At 36.9% G+C, this 14,465-nt stretch overlaps 1 protein-coding gene across 17 annotated transcripts in view; it reads left to right on the top strand.

The window, feature by feature from the left end:
* Window positions 1-14,465, top strand: part of EIF4G3 (eukaryotic translation initiation factor 4 gamma 3) — a 398,991-nt gene that overhangs the window by 245,066 nt on the left and 139,460 nt on the right. For 11 of the 17 annotated variants that reach the window (XM_057547118.1, XM_057547116.1, XM_057547082.1 and 8 more), the window contains 2 exons: window positions 1,088-1,196; window positions 7,631-8,470. In XM_057547118.1, the coding sequence (XP_057403101.1) occupies window positions 1,088-1,196; window positions 7,631-8,470 (949 nt within the window). The remainder of the gene's footprint in view (window positions 1-1,087; window positions 1,197-7,630; window positions 8,471-14,465) is intronic. The other 6 variants (XM_057547106.1, XM_057547095.1, XM_057547087.1 and 3 more) reach the window with 1 other exon arrangement.

Below are 14,465 nucleotides of genomic sequence, written 5' to 3'. Positions count from 1 at the left end.
TATATTCCTACTGTATGTGAGACTTACTGACGTGAAAATATTTTTCATTAACTCCCATTTTTGAGTGTCCCTGTCTACCCCCAATTTCCCCCTCCCCTCCAAAAAAAAAATCAGAATTGTGCAGGGAGCTCTGCTCTGATAGCACTAACAGAATTCAATGTAGACGATTATAGCTATCAAAAAATTGACCTTAGATCTCTGAGGAGAGACACTGCTTTGTTGTGTGGCTTTTGTGTAACCCTCAAATCCAGAACAAATACCTAACTGGAACGTGATGCAGATTGAATGTTCTTGTTCTTTCTTGTGTAATTCTTTTTCCCTCTAAGTTGAACAGTGCCTGCAATTTTTTTCAACCTACTCTGCTAGGATTTTGATGGGCATTTTTTATTCCATATACTGGCTGATTGAAAAGGATAGTTTTCTCTTAGCTCTGAAAAGCCAGATACTTTACTCAGATTTATGACTCTGAAAAGATATCATCCTTGACCCAGAATCTAAAGACATTTTAAGGTGAAAGTTCCTTTAAAGGCTTTCCAAGTTGCATTTCACCTGAGTGGTTATATGAACAAATGATAAGAATCACCTTTCAGTATTGTTTTCTTGAATCAGTAACTGGTTTTAAAACCCATCATGTTTTGTTTGTCCTCTTTTTGACTGATGAACTACTTTGCTAGGTAATTTATAAATGAAGTTGACCAAGTCCCTTTGGTTTTGACTGGGAGGATGCTAAATTCTCTCTCAGATGTGACATTGTTAGATTGAAAGTCTGTCCTTAGAAGGAACACTGGAGAATGCATTGTACTAATGATTGTTGTGCTGTCTTCTCTTGCTGTGGTTAATATTAATCATCTCTTTTCCTTCCCCTTTCCTGCTGCCTCTTTTCCTTTTCTTCCTTGTCTTCCCATGTACTTTTTGAATTTATTATACTGGCCTATATATTTTTTCCTTGCTTTCCGTTTTTTTGTTTTTTGTTTAAATTTTGTGATCTCCTGCCCTACTTTGTCTTCCCCACTTGCCTTGGGTTCCATGTTGCTAGTTTTTATGTTCGCACGCTCATTATCACCCTTTTTTGTACTTCAAATCCCAGCAGCTGCCCAGCCAGGTCCCTGAGCACAGCCCTGTGGTTTATGGGACTGTGGAGAGCGCTCATCTTGCTGCCAGCACCCCTGTCACTGCAGCTAGCGACCAGAAGCAAGGTTTGTGTATGACTATTTTCCTCCCTCTTACCTTTAGTCTCTTCCTTTTTTTTTTTTTTTTAATTAATTACATTGCCCTCAGCATTTAGGAATAAAAGTAAAACATGAGGATTATTTAGATACCCACTTTTAAACAAAGCTTTGAGATGGAAAATCGAAGTGTTCTACCTCTAAGAAAGTAAAGTAGGTATGATTAGTAAAAATTTTTCCTCCATTTTATTAATGCCTCGCTGTCAGTGTATATTTATACGTAAAAGCTTAGCTGCCTTAAACTGTTTTTTTTGGAGCAAGGTTGGGGAAGATAAATCGATGTATATATTTCCTTATAAGAACAACACTTTTGTTTATAAGTTCAACGTGTTCGTGTGTATCTTAACTATTTTTAAAAACATAAAATGTTTCTTCTTACAAGTTTGGCTTCTGTAGCCTCAGTTGGGGATAGTACTGAGTTCAGATCCTGACTCCATCAAGCGCTATTTGGTCTTGATGAGTCATAATGTTGTATATCTTAATTTCTTCAGTTACAGAATGGAATGAAGAATACCTGCCTCACAGAGTTGTAGTGGGGACATGCCAAGCATTTGAAAAGCACTTAGTAAATTATAGCCGTTATTATTATGCAGGAATCATACTAAGGTCTCTACTGTTGACCTTGAACATGAAGTACCAAATGTTTGGTGAAATAAGTACACATACTGCCTCTTGGATTATAAATAGGAAACTTTAAGGGAAATCTCATGCCAGAAAGTGGGTTATCACAGTCTCTCTTTCCTGCCTAGTTGGATTTAAGTTGACCTTAGCTAAAATTGGGAGACAATTCATTAGACACAGAAGGAAGCAAGTTAGTTTGTTCATGTTTCTGATTTCATTCTAAGAATGAATAGAAGTCATATGTGTTTTCTGTTTTCTTGAATTATTTATTCCTCCAAACCCATTAATATTCCATAGCTGATGTATACTTTCTGTACTTTCTAAAAATTATTCTTTAAAAAGCATTGGGAATTGGCACACAGTCAAAGTGGAGGTATTTAGTAGCATTGTTTTTTCACTGGATTGCAAGATGATAACACAAACTTCTAATGTGTGGTTTCAATGTTTCTTTACAGCATGCAAAGATAATATGGTGTTCTTTCCCTTTAGTATTCAGGAGCCTGGTAGACTTGAACAGAGACAAGTCCTAAATTTTGTTTTATGAAATAGTTTTAAACCACAAGATAGGTAGTAAATCCTACACTGGCATGCTTCTAAAAGTTGCAGTGTCAAATACTTCTTTCAGCAATGTTCAGAGTTAGAGACTCATACATGCTTAAAGTTAAATTTTTTAATATTAAAGCCATTCACCTTGCAGGAGTGCAGTTCGTAGGTATTGTGGAAGACTACTTCCTACCACCAATACCAATGATCAAGCAATTTTGAGTCAAAATTCAGAATATTTTCAATCTGAGTGGAGAATTTTCAGGGTATTCCCTTCAAAATGTCATTACTTTTGCACAGTTATAATCCTTTTGCTAGTTAGAATTGTGCTAAACATACTGAATAATTACCATGCAGAGAGGCCTTAAAATATATCCTTTATGCTGACTTTCTCTAGCTGGGCTACAATACACAGAATTCATAACATATCTTGATGGTGATAGCTCTGACCTAAGATTTTTGGATTAGGTAGACACCTGCATCTTACCATATTTAGGCCTTGATTTGCAGAAGGAGGAATGTAGAATTCTTTGTTTCCTCTCAGTTTTTTATGCTTAGTGGAAATTTGAATAATAAAATCAACATTTCAAATTGATGTTTGATATAGATATGAGTGAATTGGAAAATGTTCAACATTACCTTGATGAAAAGAAAAACTTCTGTTTTAAGTATATTTCATAGAGCTTATAGTAACTTTTTGGAACTACTGCTGTCTTCCCTCTAGTACCAGCTGTTCTCCAGAAAACTCAGTAATTCTAATCTTCTGTTTCTAATTCTAGCCATAGCTTGTCAATATATAGAATAGTTTTCAGAGTAGTTTTCTTTTTTAAACTAAATATATGTAATTCAAATAACATTAGAAAGGGTTCATCATTTTTCAGAGAATTTTTTAACAGTTAAGAAAGTTTTTAAAAATTTCTTCTTAACTGTAGATTCATTTTGAAATTAAAGTAGGATACGAAAATGCACTGTTTTAAAAAATTTTTATATTACCCCCAGAAACAATAGATTCTGCATTCTGCAGTCAGATTGGTTTTTCTCTCTTGATGGAAATATCATTACTGAGGGTTTGTACTGGGATCCCATTTTAGCCCCAAAGTCTCCCACTAGCTTGATTCACCTAAATACTTCTTTTTCCATAACTGCCCCCCCCCTTTACCCCTCTGAATTGGAAGAATTTAGGATTTGAAATCATTTTTAGGTTCTTGAATTGGAAGAATTTAGCATTTGAAATCATTTTTAGGTTCTAGTTATATGACCTTGGACCTGTGACTTAATTTCTAAAACCCTCAGTTTCCCCATCTGTAAAATAGGAACGTAATAGTTTTTATCCCATTGGTGATTGTAAGAATCAAAGGACACTATGTATATATGGTATTTGACCCATTTCCTGGTACATATTAAGTGCTTAATAAATGTTAGCTGCCATAATTAAGTGTCTGATTTTCTCAGTTTTTGATGTGAACAGCTGGAATAGTTACATGAAGACCAAGTTTCCAGACAAATATGCCATTTCCCATTTGTTTTGGTACTTGATAAAAACCCAAGGAAGACTTCAGCTTGACTTGTAGAAAGACTGTTGAATGAATTAAAATCTTCAGTTGGTGTGATAGTCTAGAGACACAGCTTAAATGATTGTCTGATGTTTGAAAAAATGCATTCAGCTCAGTGTATTGAGGATATGGTATGTATAATTAAATACAAATAAAAGTTATTTAAGCCTTAGTCTTAGTGCGTTTTGAAGGCTCTTGATGTAGAGTAGGTATTCTGTTGTAATTCAACCAGTTGTACCAATGTAGCTCAGTTGGGTCTCTTGGAATTTAGGACAGGACTATTCTCTGTCAAATGAGACTGTCCCTCAGATTGCAGGATGCTTAGCATTCTTGGTCGCTCCCCATTAAATGATAGTAACACCCTCTCGGTCATGTGTGGCTCCTGACAACCAAAGGGCGCCCATCTAGGCGCTTGGTTGCACCACTCTATGAGAATAAAAGGGAGCAGTTTTTTCTTTCTTATAAATCTGACATTCATTATAGAAACTATGGTTAGACAGAAAGAAAAATTATCTCTTATCTCATTATCCAGAGCCATTGTTAATAAGCTGTATGTAATCCTAGACTTCCCCATATGCATCTATGTTAGTATTCTGTATTTTTTTTGTTACCAGTAGGTTTATGCTCCACATGCAGTTTTTGTGCCCTGCTTTTTAGAAAAACATGTCTTTTATTATAAACAACTTTCTGTATAATTAAATACTCTTTTAAAAGCTTATTTCAAATGATTGCAATAATATACCATTATATGCCCAGACCATTGTTTCTTTAATAAGTCCCTCATTGTTAGACATTTAGTTTATTTTTCTATTATAAATATTAGTTTATAATATAAATAGAAATATTTAGTTTATCTTTCTATTATAAATATTGTTGCTTTAAATATTCCAGGCCTCTGTCTTGTCTCTTCAGTGTTTATTTCCTTAGAAAAAATTCTTAAAGGTGAAATTCCTGCAAATTCCTAAAAATGGCCAAATGGTATAAACATTTTGAATGCAGTATATTAGATTTCAAACTATCATGGCTCTGAAAAACATACTCTTAATAGTAAAAGTTCTTAGAGAAATAAAATCAGTGTTCTTTATTTAGATCTAGTCTATTATACCTTTCAGCTTTCTGTAGTAAAAGTTTAATGAATTAATTAAAGGGCTTATTTCAGAATAAGGAGCTCTCAAAATAAATTTTTTTTGTTTCTAATTTTCTTTATTAATGTTAGCTATTTCTCAAGAGTATATAGAAGTTTCAGTCATAGGTCTGCTTTTGTTTGATATTTTTAGTATCAGAAATTTTATTTCCCAAAATTAATAATTGAATTGACATACTCTTATTAGATTGTTAATGTGAGATTTACTATTTTCTACTGTTTAATTTAATTCATCTAGGTTTCATTCAGTGGTCATAAAGGGTAATATCCTTATTTTTTTTTTTAATTAATTTATTTATTTATTGGCTGCATTGGGTCTTCGTTGCTGAGCGCGGGCTTTCTCTAGTTGCGGCGAGAGGGGGCTACTCTTTGTTGCGGTGCGCGGGCTTCTCATTGCAGTGGCTTCTGTTGTTGCGGAGCACAGGCTCTAGGCACACGGGCTTCAGTAGTTGCAGCACGCGGGCTCAGTAGTTGCGGCACGCGGGCCCTAGAGCGGGTGGGCTTCAGTAGTTGCGGCGTGTGGTCTCAGTAGTTGTGGTGCACGGAGTTAGTTGCTCTGCGGCATATGGGATCTTCCCGGTCCAGGGATCAAACTCGTTTCCGCTGCTTTGACAGGCGGATTCTTAACCGCTACACCACCAGGGAAGTCCCAAAGGGTAATATTCTGATGTGCTTTTTAATAGTGGTATCTTATAATCTGGGTTACCCATGTAGCAGTTACTCTGGTTGAGTTGGAAAGTATTTTCATCAGGGATATTTTAATAAATACGTATTTATTTTATATATATCACATATATGTAATAAATATAATAGATGTATTTCTTTGAATGTTTTTGTCTCTTGCCCTGGCAACTTAGTCTGAAGTATTTGGCATTCAGAGCCTATTGATCTTATTTCTCCACTACAGTAAATAGGCAGAGTTAAAGAAACACTGGCCTCTAAGCCCATCAATTAAAGTGAATTTTAAGGCCAGTAAAAGTAGTTGCAGTGAATGAATTAGCCTCTAACAGCTTAATTTTACCATCTGTTTATCTGATCAACGAGCATATTTTCTTTGACAGACTTACTTAACTAAAAGTTATTGTAAACACTCAATTTCACTGATGCATAAAGATTTCTGGCAGAGAAAGTAAAGGCCCTTTCAGTTTAGATTGTCTGTTAGCAATGCTTAAAATTTTTGTTTGCATCTGTTGAACATGCTCATGAGTAGCTGTTTTTCCGCTGGAGCCTGTTCATTCCACTAAGGAAACACAAGGCTGGAAACCAGTCTAAATCTCCTTTGGTTTCATCTTCCCAGGCATGAATCATGTATCAGTTTACCTGGAATTTTAAAATACAGAAATTTTCATGAGTTAGCTTTCCTTTCATTTTTCTGGTACCTTTATTATGATTATCAATTTATCTGTCTCACTCTTGCTATCATTCTTTTTCTGTCTGTATACAGATGCACATTTTTTGTATTATTTTCATATAAATTGTTTATTTTTAATTGGACTTGATTATCTGAATATTAACGTTGATTTCTCCTTAAAGAATTTTTTTTTTTTACAATTGAAGATACAAGATAAATTTCCATTTTTATTCCTTAACATTATTTCTAGTTATATGCCTCTTTTAAGAAATGAAAGTTAATTTTAAATGAAGTTTTATGTTCAGGAACTTGATTTCACTGATAATAAACTTCATTGATAATAAATGACACCATGATAGTTTTTATTGAAACAGTTTTTTATACAGGTAATACATGTTCTTTATAAAAATCCCCCAAATGCAGAAATATATAGAATAAAAAATAGTATCTGTATCTAATAATTTAATCTCCAGTTATTTGCCCCTGAACTGTCCTGTCCTGTCTCTACAGTGTATCCTTGGTAGAAAAATTTTCTACAGATGAAGGCTTTCTCTACCTTAAAGAAAAGCCCCATTCCCATCCCAAGAATGTTTTAGTTTCAGGTTTGATTAGATTTTCCCTTTGTGTTCTTACATTTATTTATTTATTTATTTATTTTTATGGCTGTGTTGGGTCTTCCTTTCTGTGTGCGGGCTTTCTCTAGTTGGGGCAAGCGGGGGCCACTCTTCATCGCGGTGTGCGGGCCTCTCACTATCGCGGCCTCTCTTGTTGCGGAGCCCGAGCTCCAGACGCGCAGGCTCAGTAATTGTGGCTCACGGGCCCAGCTGCTCCGCGGCATGTGGGATCTTCCCAGACCAGGGCTCGAACCCGTGTCCCCTGCATTGGCAGGCAGATTCTCAACCACTGCGCCACCAGGGAAGCCCCCTTTGTGTTCTTGACATAGTCATTTGGTGAATTAATTCCTTCTCTTACTTCAAAGTAAACTTTATATGTATTGGAGGTTAAGTAATAGTGGAAAATAGAGAAGAAAATATGACAATGTTTTTGGAGTGGCAAAATAAGTAATATTTTGATCTGTCTTCTGCTGCCTGTGTTTTAGAGTAAGAGGTTAAAAGAATTACCCTAAAATAATACAATATAATCTCTGATCCCAAAGTTATTCTGACATGTGTTTCCTTTTTTTCTTTCCCAGAAGAGAAGCCAAAACCAGATCCAGTGTTAAAGACTCCTTCCCCAGTCCTTAGGCTAGCCCTTAGTGGAGAGAAGAAAGAACAAGCAGGCCAGACATCTGAGGTCACTGCAGTAGAAGCCATACCAGAGCTTACTCTGCCTCCATCACCTACCACTATTTCTCCCCTTGCTCGAAGTACAGTTGCTTCCCCCACCCCTGCTGCTCTTAGTAGCCAACCAGTATTCACCAGTGCTACTGATGACAGATGTGAACTCTCTTCCTCAAAAGAAGACACAATTCCTATACTCAGCCCCACATCTTGCACAGAAGCATCAGATCCTTCACCAATAGATGAAATTGATGATGATATATGCAAGAAATCTTGTAGTGTAGCACCTAATGATATTCCGCTGATTTCTAGTACTAACCTAATTAATGAAATGAATGGAGTTAGTGAAAAATTACCAGCCACGGAAAGCATTGTGGAAATAGCAAAACAGGAGGTGTTGCCATTGACTCTTGAATTGGAGATTCTGGAAAATCCCCCTGAAGAAATGAAAGTGGAGAGTGTTGCAACTCCTATCACCCCTTCCATAGTTCCCTCCTTTTCTCCGTCTCCTCCCACTCCTCCAGCTTCTCCTCCTCCCACACCAGTCATTCTTCCTGCTGCTGCCTCTAATGTTAGTACTGCTAGTGGTCCCACCACAGTTCAAAGAGTCTTAGAAGAGGACGAGAGCATAAGAACTTGCCTTAATGAAGATGCAAAAGAGATTCAGAACAAAATAGAGGTAGAAGCAGATGGGCAAACAGAAGAGATTGTGGATTCTCAGAACTTAAGTTCAAGAAAGAGCCCAGTCCCAGGTAAGCTATTCTGTTATTAATTATATTTTGCTTGTTGAACATGAAAAAGAAGCAGTGTTTGAGTTATTTTTTAATTGGCTACTTCCCTTGACTTCCAGAAACATCAAATGAATGCTGTAATTCCTAGTCTGATTTCTTCATTGGTGTGTTTATGTTTTAGTGCATCCAGCAAAGAGTTACTCCATTATCTAAAAATGCAAATGAAATTTGAAATATACAAAATGCCTCCAAGGTGTATGTCACTGTACACGTGTTTTTTGTTTTTGCCTCATTCATATGAATCATTTCCTCCGTGGTTAATTTTGTTGCTTTGGGGCTGGAAACCAGTCAAAACCAGCATGGTCTATAGTCCCTAATCCTGTCTTCTCGGAATTTTAAAGCCTAATCAATTCTAAACTTAAAAGAATTCCTCTATGCAAGACCTCTTCTTTAATCTTGGGTTAAGGAAAATAGCAATCAGAATGTCAAAGGTTTATAACTAGTTCTGAAAAATAAAAGTACCCTCTCTGATTAACTCGAAGATAGGTTTAATGCTCTTCCGCTTTTACTTTTTAAAGTTTCATTTTTCCTGAAATATTAATTTTATCATTATTGCTTTATCATTAATATTGTCAAAGTATTATATTCTTCTGAATTCAAAATTATTTCTTTTTAATGTAGCATCACCTGGAATCTTGGATCTAACCATTAGGTTTTTATAATATTAATCAAAAGTTATCTGAGGCTTATCAACTATTCTTATATCAGTAGTCCATAAGAATATGGCTTTTAACAAGTCAGCATAGCCCATCTTGTGAAACATTGCCCTACACTGTATAATTTGCTCTCTGTGCCTGTCAAGTTAAGTTATACAATTTGACAAATGACTGATCCCCCAGCAGTTAATCTAGATATGTACTGGAGATGTTTTAGTCACCCACATCCCCAATATTTATTGCCTACTGTGACCTGTCTAATTGAGAAACTTGGCAAATCAAAAAACCTGATCTCTACCTTTAAGATGTGGTTTTCCCACCCAGCTCAGTTCTCGAGGTAATTTCCTCATGAAGGTCTCTGAGAGGTGTCTGGTTCTTTGGAACTGTAGAACATCTAGTTCCACAGTAAACCAGAGCAGAAAAGCAAACAATGCCAGGCAGTTGGGACTGGGAGAAATTTATCATAAATATTTATAAATCGCCTGTTTCCTCAATAGACCGGCCTCCATAAGCATCAGTATGCTCCAGAAGCATAGTGCCTTCACTATGTTAGGAACTTCCTCCTTGGTGGGGTGGTGACCTGGGGCTTTTTTGTAACTCTTTGAAAAAACAATCTTTCTTTTGGTGTGGCTGTAGGTGAATGCCCCTCCAAAGAACACTTGTTTTTTTTTTTTTTTAGAACACTTGTTTTTGATGGAGAAGAGTAATTTGTTTGACCCTTCATTTTTTCCCTTCATTTACCTACCTGTGAGTTGTCATTCAACAATTAGTGATGTAGTAGTTCCAAAAATAGGAGAAGCTATTGAAGACAAATGTTTTGAAAAAAACATCCAAACAAATAATAGAAAGAATAACAGGCATAGGGAATACAGTCAAAGATACAAACCATATCTCAGAACTGAAATAAGTATAAAGCAAAGTTCTGCACTGAAATCCCACTTCTACTCATCCCTGACATTCATTCATTCTTTTAAGCAGTTTGTCACTTAGGTGGCCTGACATTGCAAGACAGCTCCCAGGGATAAATGGACAAACAGAATCTGGGGTTAAGTTGTCTTCATTACCATGGTACATTTTTTTTCGAAATGCAAATACTCTTGGAATTAGTAATGTAAGTCACCAGCACCTTAGTAAAAGAATATAGATTATTCAGCAGTAAACCAGAAGATAGCTAAAAGAAAGAAGTGTCTTTTGCCATGATTAGGGATGAGGTAGAGGTTGGTGGTGTCAGGAAGGAAAGTGTCTTGGCATTTTTCTAGTTTCATGATTTTTTTAACCTATGAATGTGTTTTAAAGGAACTAGAAGTTCTGTAATTTCCCTTTATATCTTACACTCTTCAAAATTCAAAGTAAATGAACCTCAAGAACCCATGCACCTCTAGCATTTTTTAAATTGTAAGGCTTACCAGAAACATTCCTGGCCCTCTGATTTCAGTATTAATATTTTTTAATGTTATTGCTATAAAAGTTAACCATGAAAATTAACTCATCGTCATTCTTTTAGATAATATCGGCCTGAAATTGTCATATGCTTAATGACTCCCGTCTTTTTTGCACTTATTTAGCATACCTTGTTTACTTTGAGAGGATATTAAAATTGTAACAGTTTGGTTTGGATATCAGTCTTTTGTTGTTGACTTTTGAGAATAGTTCTTACTGTCTCTGCCTGAGGATGAAACACTTACTGTCTCTGCCTGAGGATGAAAGTCAGTCATACTGACTTTTGAGAATAGTTCTTACTGTCTCTGCCTGAGGATGAAACACTTTAAAGCTCGCTTCAGAAACCATTTGCTTTTGACAAGTGTGATGCATAGAAATACGCAGTAGTTTGTATAGAGGTACTTGTTTAAAGCAGTAAAGTCAGACTTAAGGTGTATGGTCCCTTCTCTTACTTCTGCTAGAAAACATTTTCTTGCCACTATTCTAGATCATATTTCTGACTGGAGCAAATTGCAGCAATTCTGGAGGCTTAGGGGTTGAAGGGTAAACTCTATAAAACGAGAATTGTATCTTCAGGGTACTCTGAAAAGCCTCAGAGATGGGCCAGACTTTTGATTCATATGATCACTTCAATAATTAAATGTGCAAAAATCTGTATTAATTGATTTCTTTTTAAAAATATTTATTTATTTTGGGCTGCGTTGGGTCTTAGTTGCGGCATGCGGGATCTTTTGTTGCAGCGCACGGGCTTCTCTGTCTCTAGTTGCGGCACGTGGGCTCTCTCGTTGAGGTGCGTGGGCTTAGTTGCCCTGCAGCATTTGGGATCTTAGTTCCCTGACCAGGGATCTAACCCGCGTCCCCTGCATTGGAATGCGGATTCTTTACCACTGGACCATCAGGGAAGTCCCTGTATTAATTGATTTCTTGAAGTCCTAGGAATTTTTATTATGGTTTCGTTATACTTGGTGGGGAAGAAGAGAGAATTTCAGAACTTGTGGAAAAATGTTCCCCACTCATCATTCAGGAATTCATTTTGTGCAATTTCATGAGTGTATATACTGTGTGAGATGCATGCTGTGTAACATAAACTTTTCCACTTTTAAAAATAATAGTGGGCTTCCCTGGTGGCGCAGTGGTTGAGAGTCTGCCTGCCAATGCAGGGGACACGGGTTCGAGCCCTGGTCTGGGAAGATCCCACATGCCGCGGAGCAGCTGGGCCCGTGAGCCACAATTGCTGAGCCTGCGCGTCTGGAGCCTGTGTTGCGCAACAAGAGAGGCCGCGATGGTGAGAGGCCCGCGCACCGCGATGACGAGTGGCCCCCACTTGCCACAACTAGAGAGAGCCCTCGCACAGAAACGAAGACCCAACACAGCTATAAATAAAATAAGTAAAATTAAAAAAAAAAATTTAAAAAAAGAATCAGAGCCTCTGTCCAAAGTGGCCCTGAATGATAAAAATAATAGTGATTTTTTCTTTTTCTTTTACATTCATTATCTGTTTTTGATATAAAACTATTATTTGAAGTTCTCCTGGCAGAGGGAGGTTTCTACTCTTTCTGTTTGTCTTCTCTGGCTTTGCTCATGGTGTATTGTTTCTTTGTATATTTTATAAATTTGTTTTATGAACTTATCTTCAGCTAAACTTTCCCGGATGTGGATTGAGGGCAGCTCCTCTCAAAGCATGTCTTAGGGAAAACATTAGCTGGAACTTAATCTGAGTTTAATGTCCTAAACGAACTTTCTTACCGCACACAAAGTGAACGCATTCCCTGTGTATACTAATTTTCAGGATGACAGCAGGCTCTCTACACCTAGTTGAAACCAAATATCCTTCCTTGTCATCACTCTGTGTTGGTTCACTGGTTTATTTTGGTCTGTGTACTGTTTTAGCTTCCTTTTCACTGAGACTGTCACTCTGTTAGGAGTCTCGGGGATTTTTATAAGAATCTCAGTTCCAAGTCCTTGCTTTTGTAGGGATCCAGGATCTTGTATGTCCCACGTGGATGTTCAGATGTAAACTCCTTGGTTATAGAGACTGGCAACAGCCTCCCATATCCCCAGTATTGTAGTGGTAGCAGCAGCTGACCTTGTTTGTGTGGCTTCCGAGTGTTTGCCTTATATTTCTTGTAGGCTCAGCTAAGGTTGAAGGATGGTTTTCAGTTTCTGTAGGCTGCAAGATGAGAGATTTATTTCTCAAATGGAGATACGATTGTATGTTTCAGGAGTTGTTAATAAAATTCTGATTCATACAGCCAATCGAGTTGCTGTTATCGCTTTTTTTTATATACAGGTTTTTATTAGCTATCAATTTTACACATACTAGTCAGTCCCAATATGTCAATCCCAATCTCCCAATTCATCCCACCACCACCACCCTCCCTGCTTTCCCCCTTGGTGTCCATATGTTTGTTCTCTACATCTGTGTCTCTATTTCTGCCTTGCAGACTGGTTCATCTGTACCATTTTTCTAGATTCCACATATATGCATTAATATACAATATTTCTTATTCTCTTTCTGACTTACTTCACTCTGTATGATAGTCTCTAGGTCCATCCACATCTCTACAAATGACCCAGTTTCATTCCTTTTTACTGGCTGAGTAATATTCCATTGTACATATGTGCCACATTTTCTTCATCCGTTCATCTGTCGATGGGCATTTAGGTTGCTTCCATGACCTGGCTATTGTAAATAGTGCTGCAGTGAACATTGGGGTGCATGTGTCTTTTTGAATCATGCTTTTCTCAGGGTATATGTCCAGTAGTGGGATTGCTGGGTCATATAGTGATTCTATTTTTAGTTTTTTAAGGAAACTCCATACTGTTCTCCATAGTGGCTATATCAATTTACATTCCCAGCTACAGTACAAAAGGTTCCCTTTTCTCCACGCCCTCTCCAGCATTTGTTTGTAGATTTTCTGATGGTGCCCATTCTAACTGGCGTGAGGTGTTACCTCATTGTAGTTTTGATTTGCATTTCTCTAATAATTAGTGATGTTGAACAGCTTTTCATATGCCTCTTGGCCATCTGTATGTCGTCTTTGGAGAGATGTCTATTTAGGTCTTTTCCCCATTTTTTGATTGGGTTGTTTGTTTTTTTAATATTGAGCTGCATGAGCTGTTTATATATTTTGGAGATTAATCCTTTGTCAGTTGCTTCGTTTGCAGATATTTTCTCCCATTCTGAGTGTTGTCTTTCCGTCTTGTTTATAGTTTCCTTTGCTGTGCAAAAGCTTTTAAGTTTCATGAGGTCCCATTTGCTTAGTTTTGTTTTTATTTCCATTACTCTAGAAGGTGGTTCAAAAAAGATCTTGCTGTGATTTATGTCAAAGAGTGTTCTTCCTATGTTTTGCTGTTGGAGTTTTATAGTGTCTGGTCTTACATTTAGATTTTAATCCATTTTGGGTTTATTTTTGTGTATTGTGTTAGGGAGTGTTCTGATTTCATTCTTTTACATGTAGCTGTCCAGTTTTCCCAGCACCACTTATTGAAGAGACTGTCTTTTCTCCATTGTATATCCTTGCCTCCTTTGTCATAGATTAGTTGACCATAGGTGCACGGGTTTATCTCTGGGCTTTCTTTCCTGTTTCATTGATCTATATTTCTGTTTTTGTGCCAGTACCATATTGTCTTGATTTCTGTAGTTTTGTGGTATAGTCTGAAGTCAGGGAGCCTGATTCCTCCAGCTCCATTTTTCTTTCTCAGGATTGCTTTGGCTATTCGGGGTCTTTTGTGTTTCCATGCAAATTGTAAAATTTTTTCTTCTAGTTCTGTGAAAAATGCCATTGGTAGTTTGATAGGGATTGCATTGAATCTGTAGATTGCTTTGGGTAGTATAGTCATTTTCACAATGTTGATTC

The sequence above is a fragment of the Balaenoptera acutorostrata genome, chromosome 1 (genome assembly GCF_949987535.1).
Source record: "Balaenoptera acutorostrata chromosome 1, mBalAcu1.1, whole genome shotgun sequence".
NCBI classification, from domain to species: domain Eukaryota; kingdom Metazoa; phylum Chordata; class Mammalia; order Artiodactyla; family Balaenopteridae; genus Balaenoptera; species Balaenoptera acutorostrata.
This window is presented reverse-complemented; position numbering and strand designations above follow the sequence as displayed.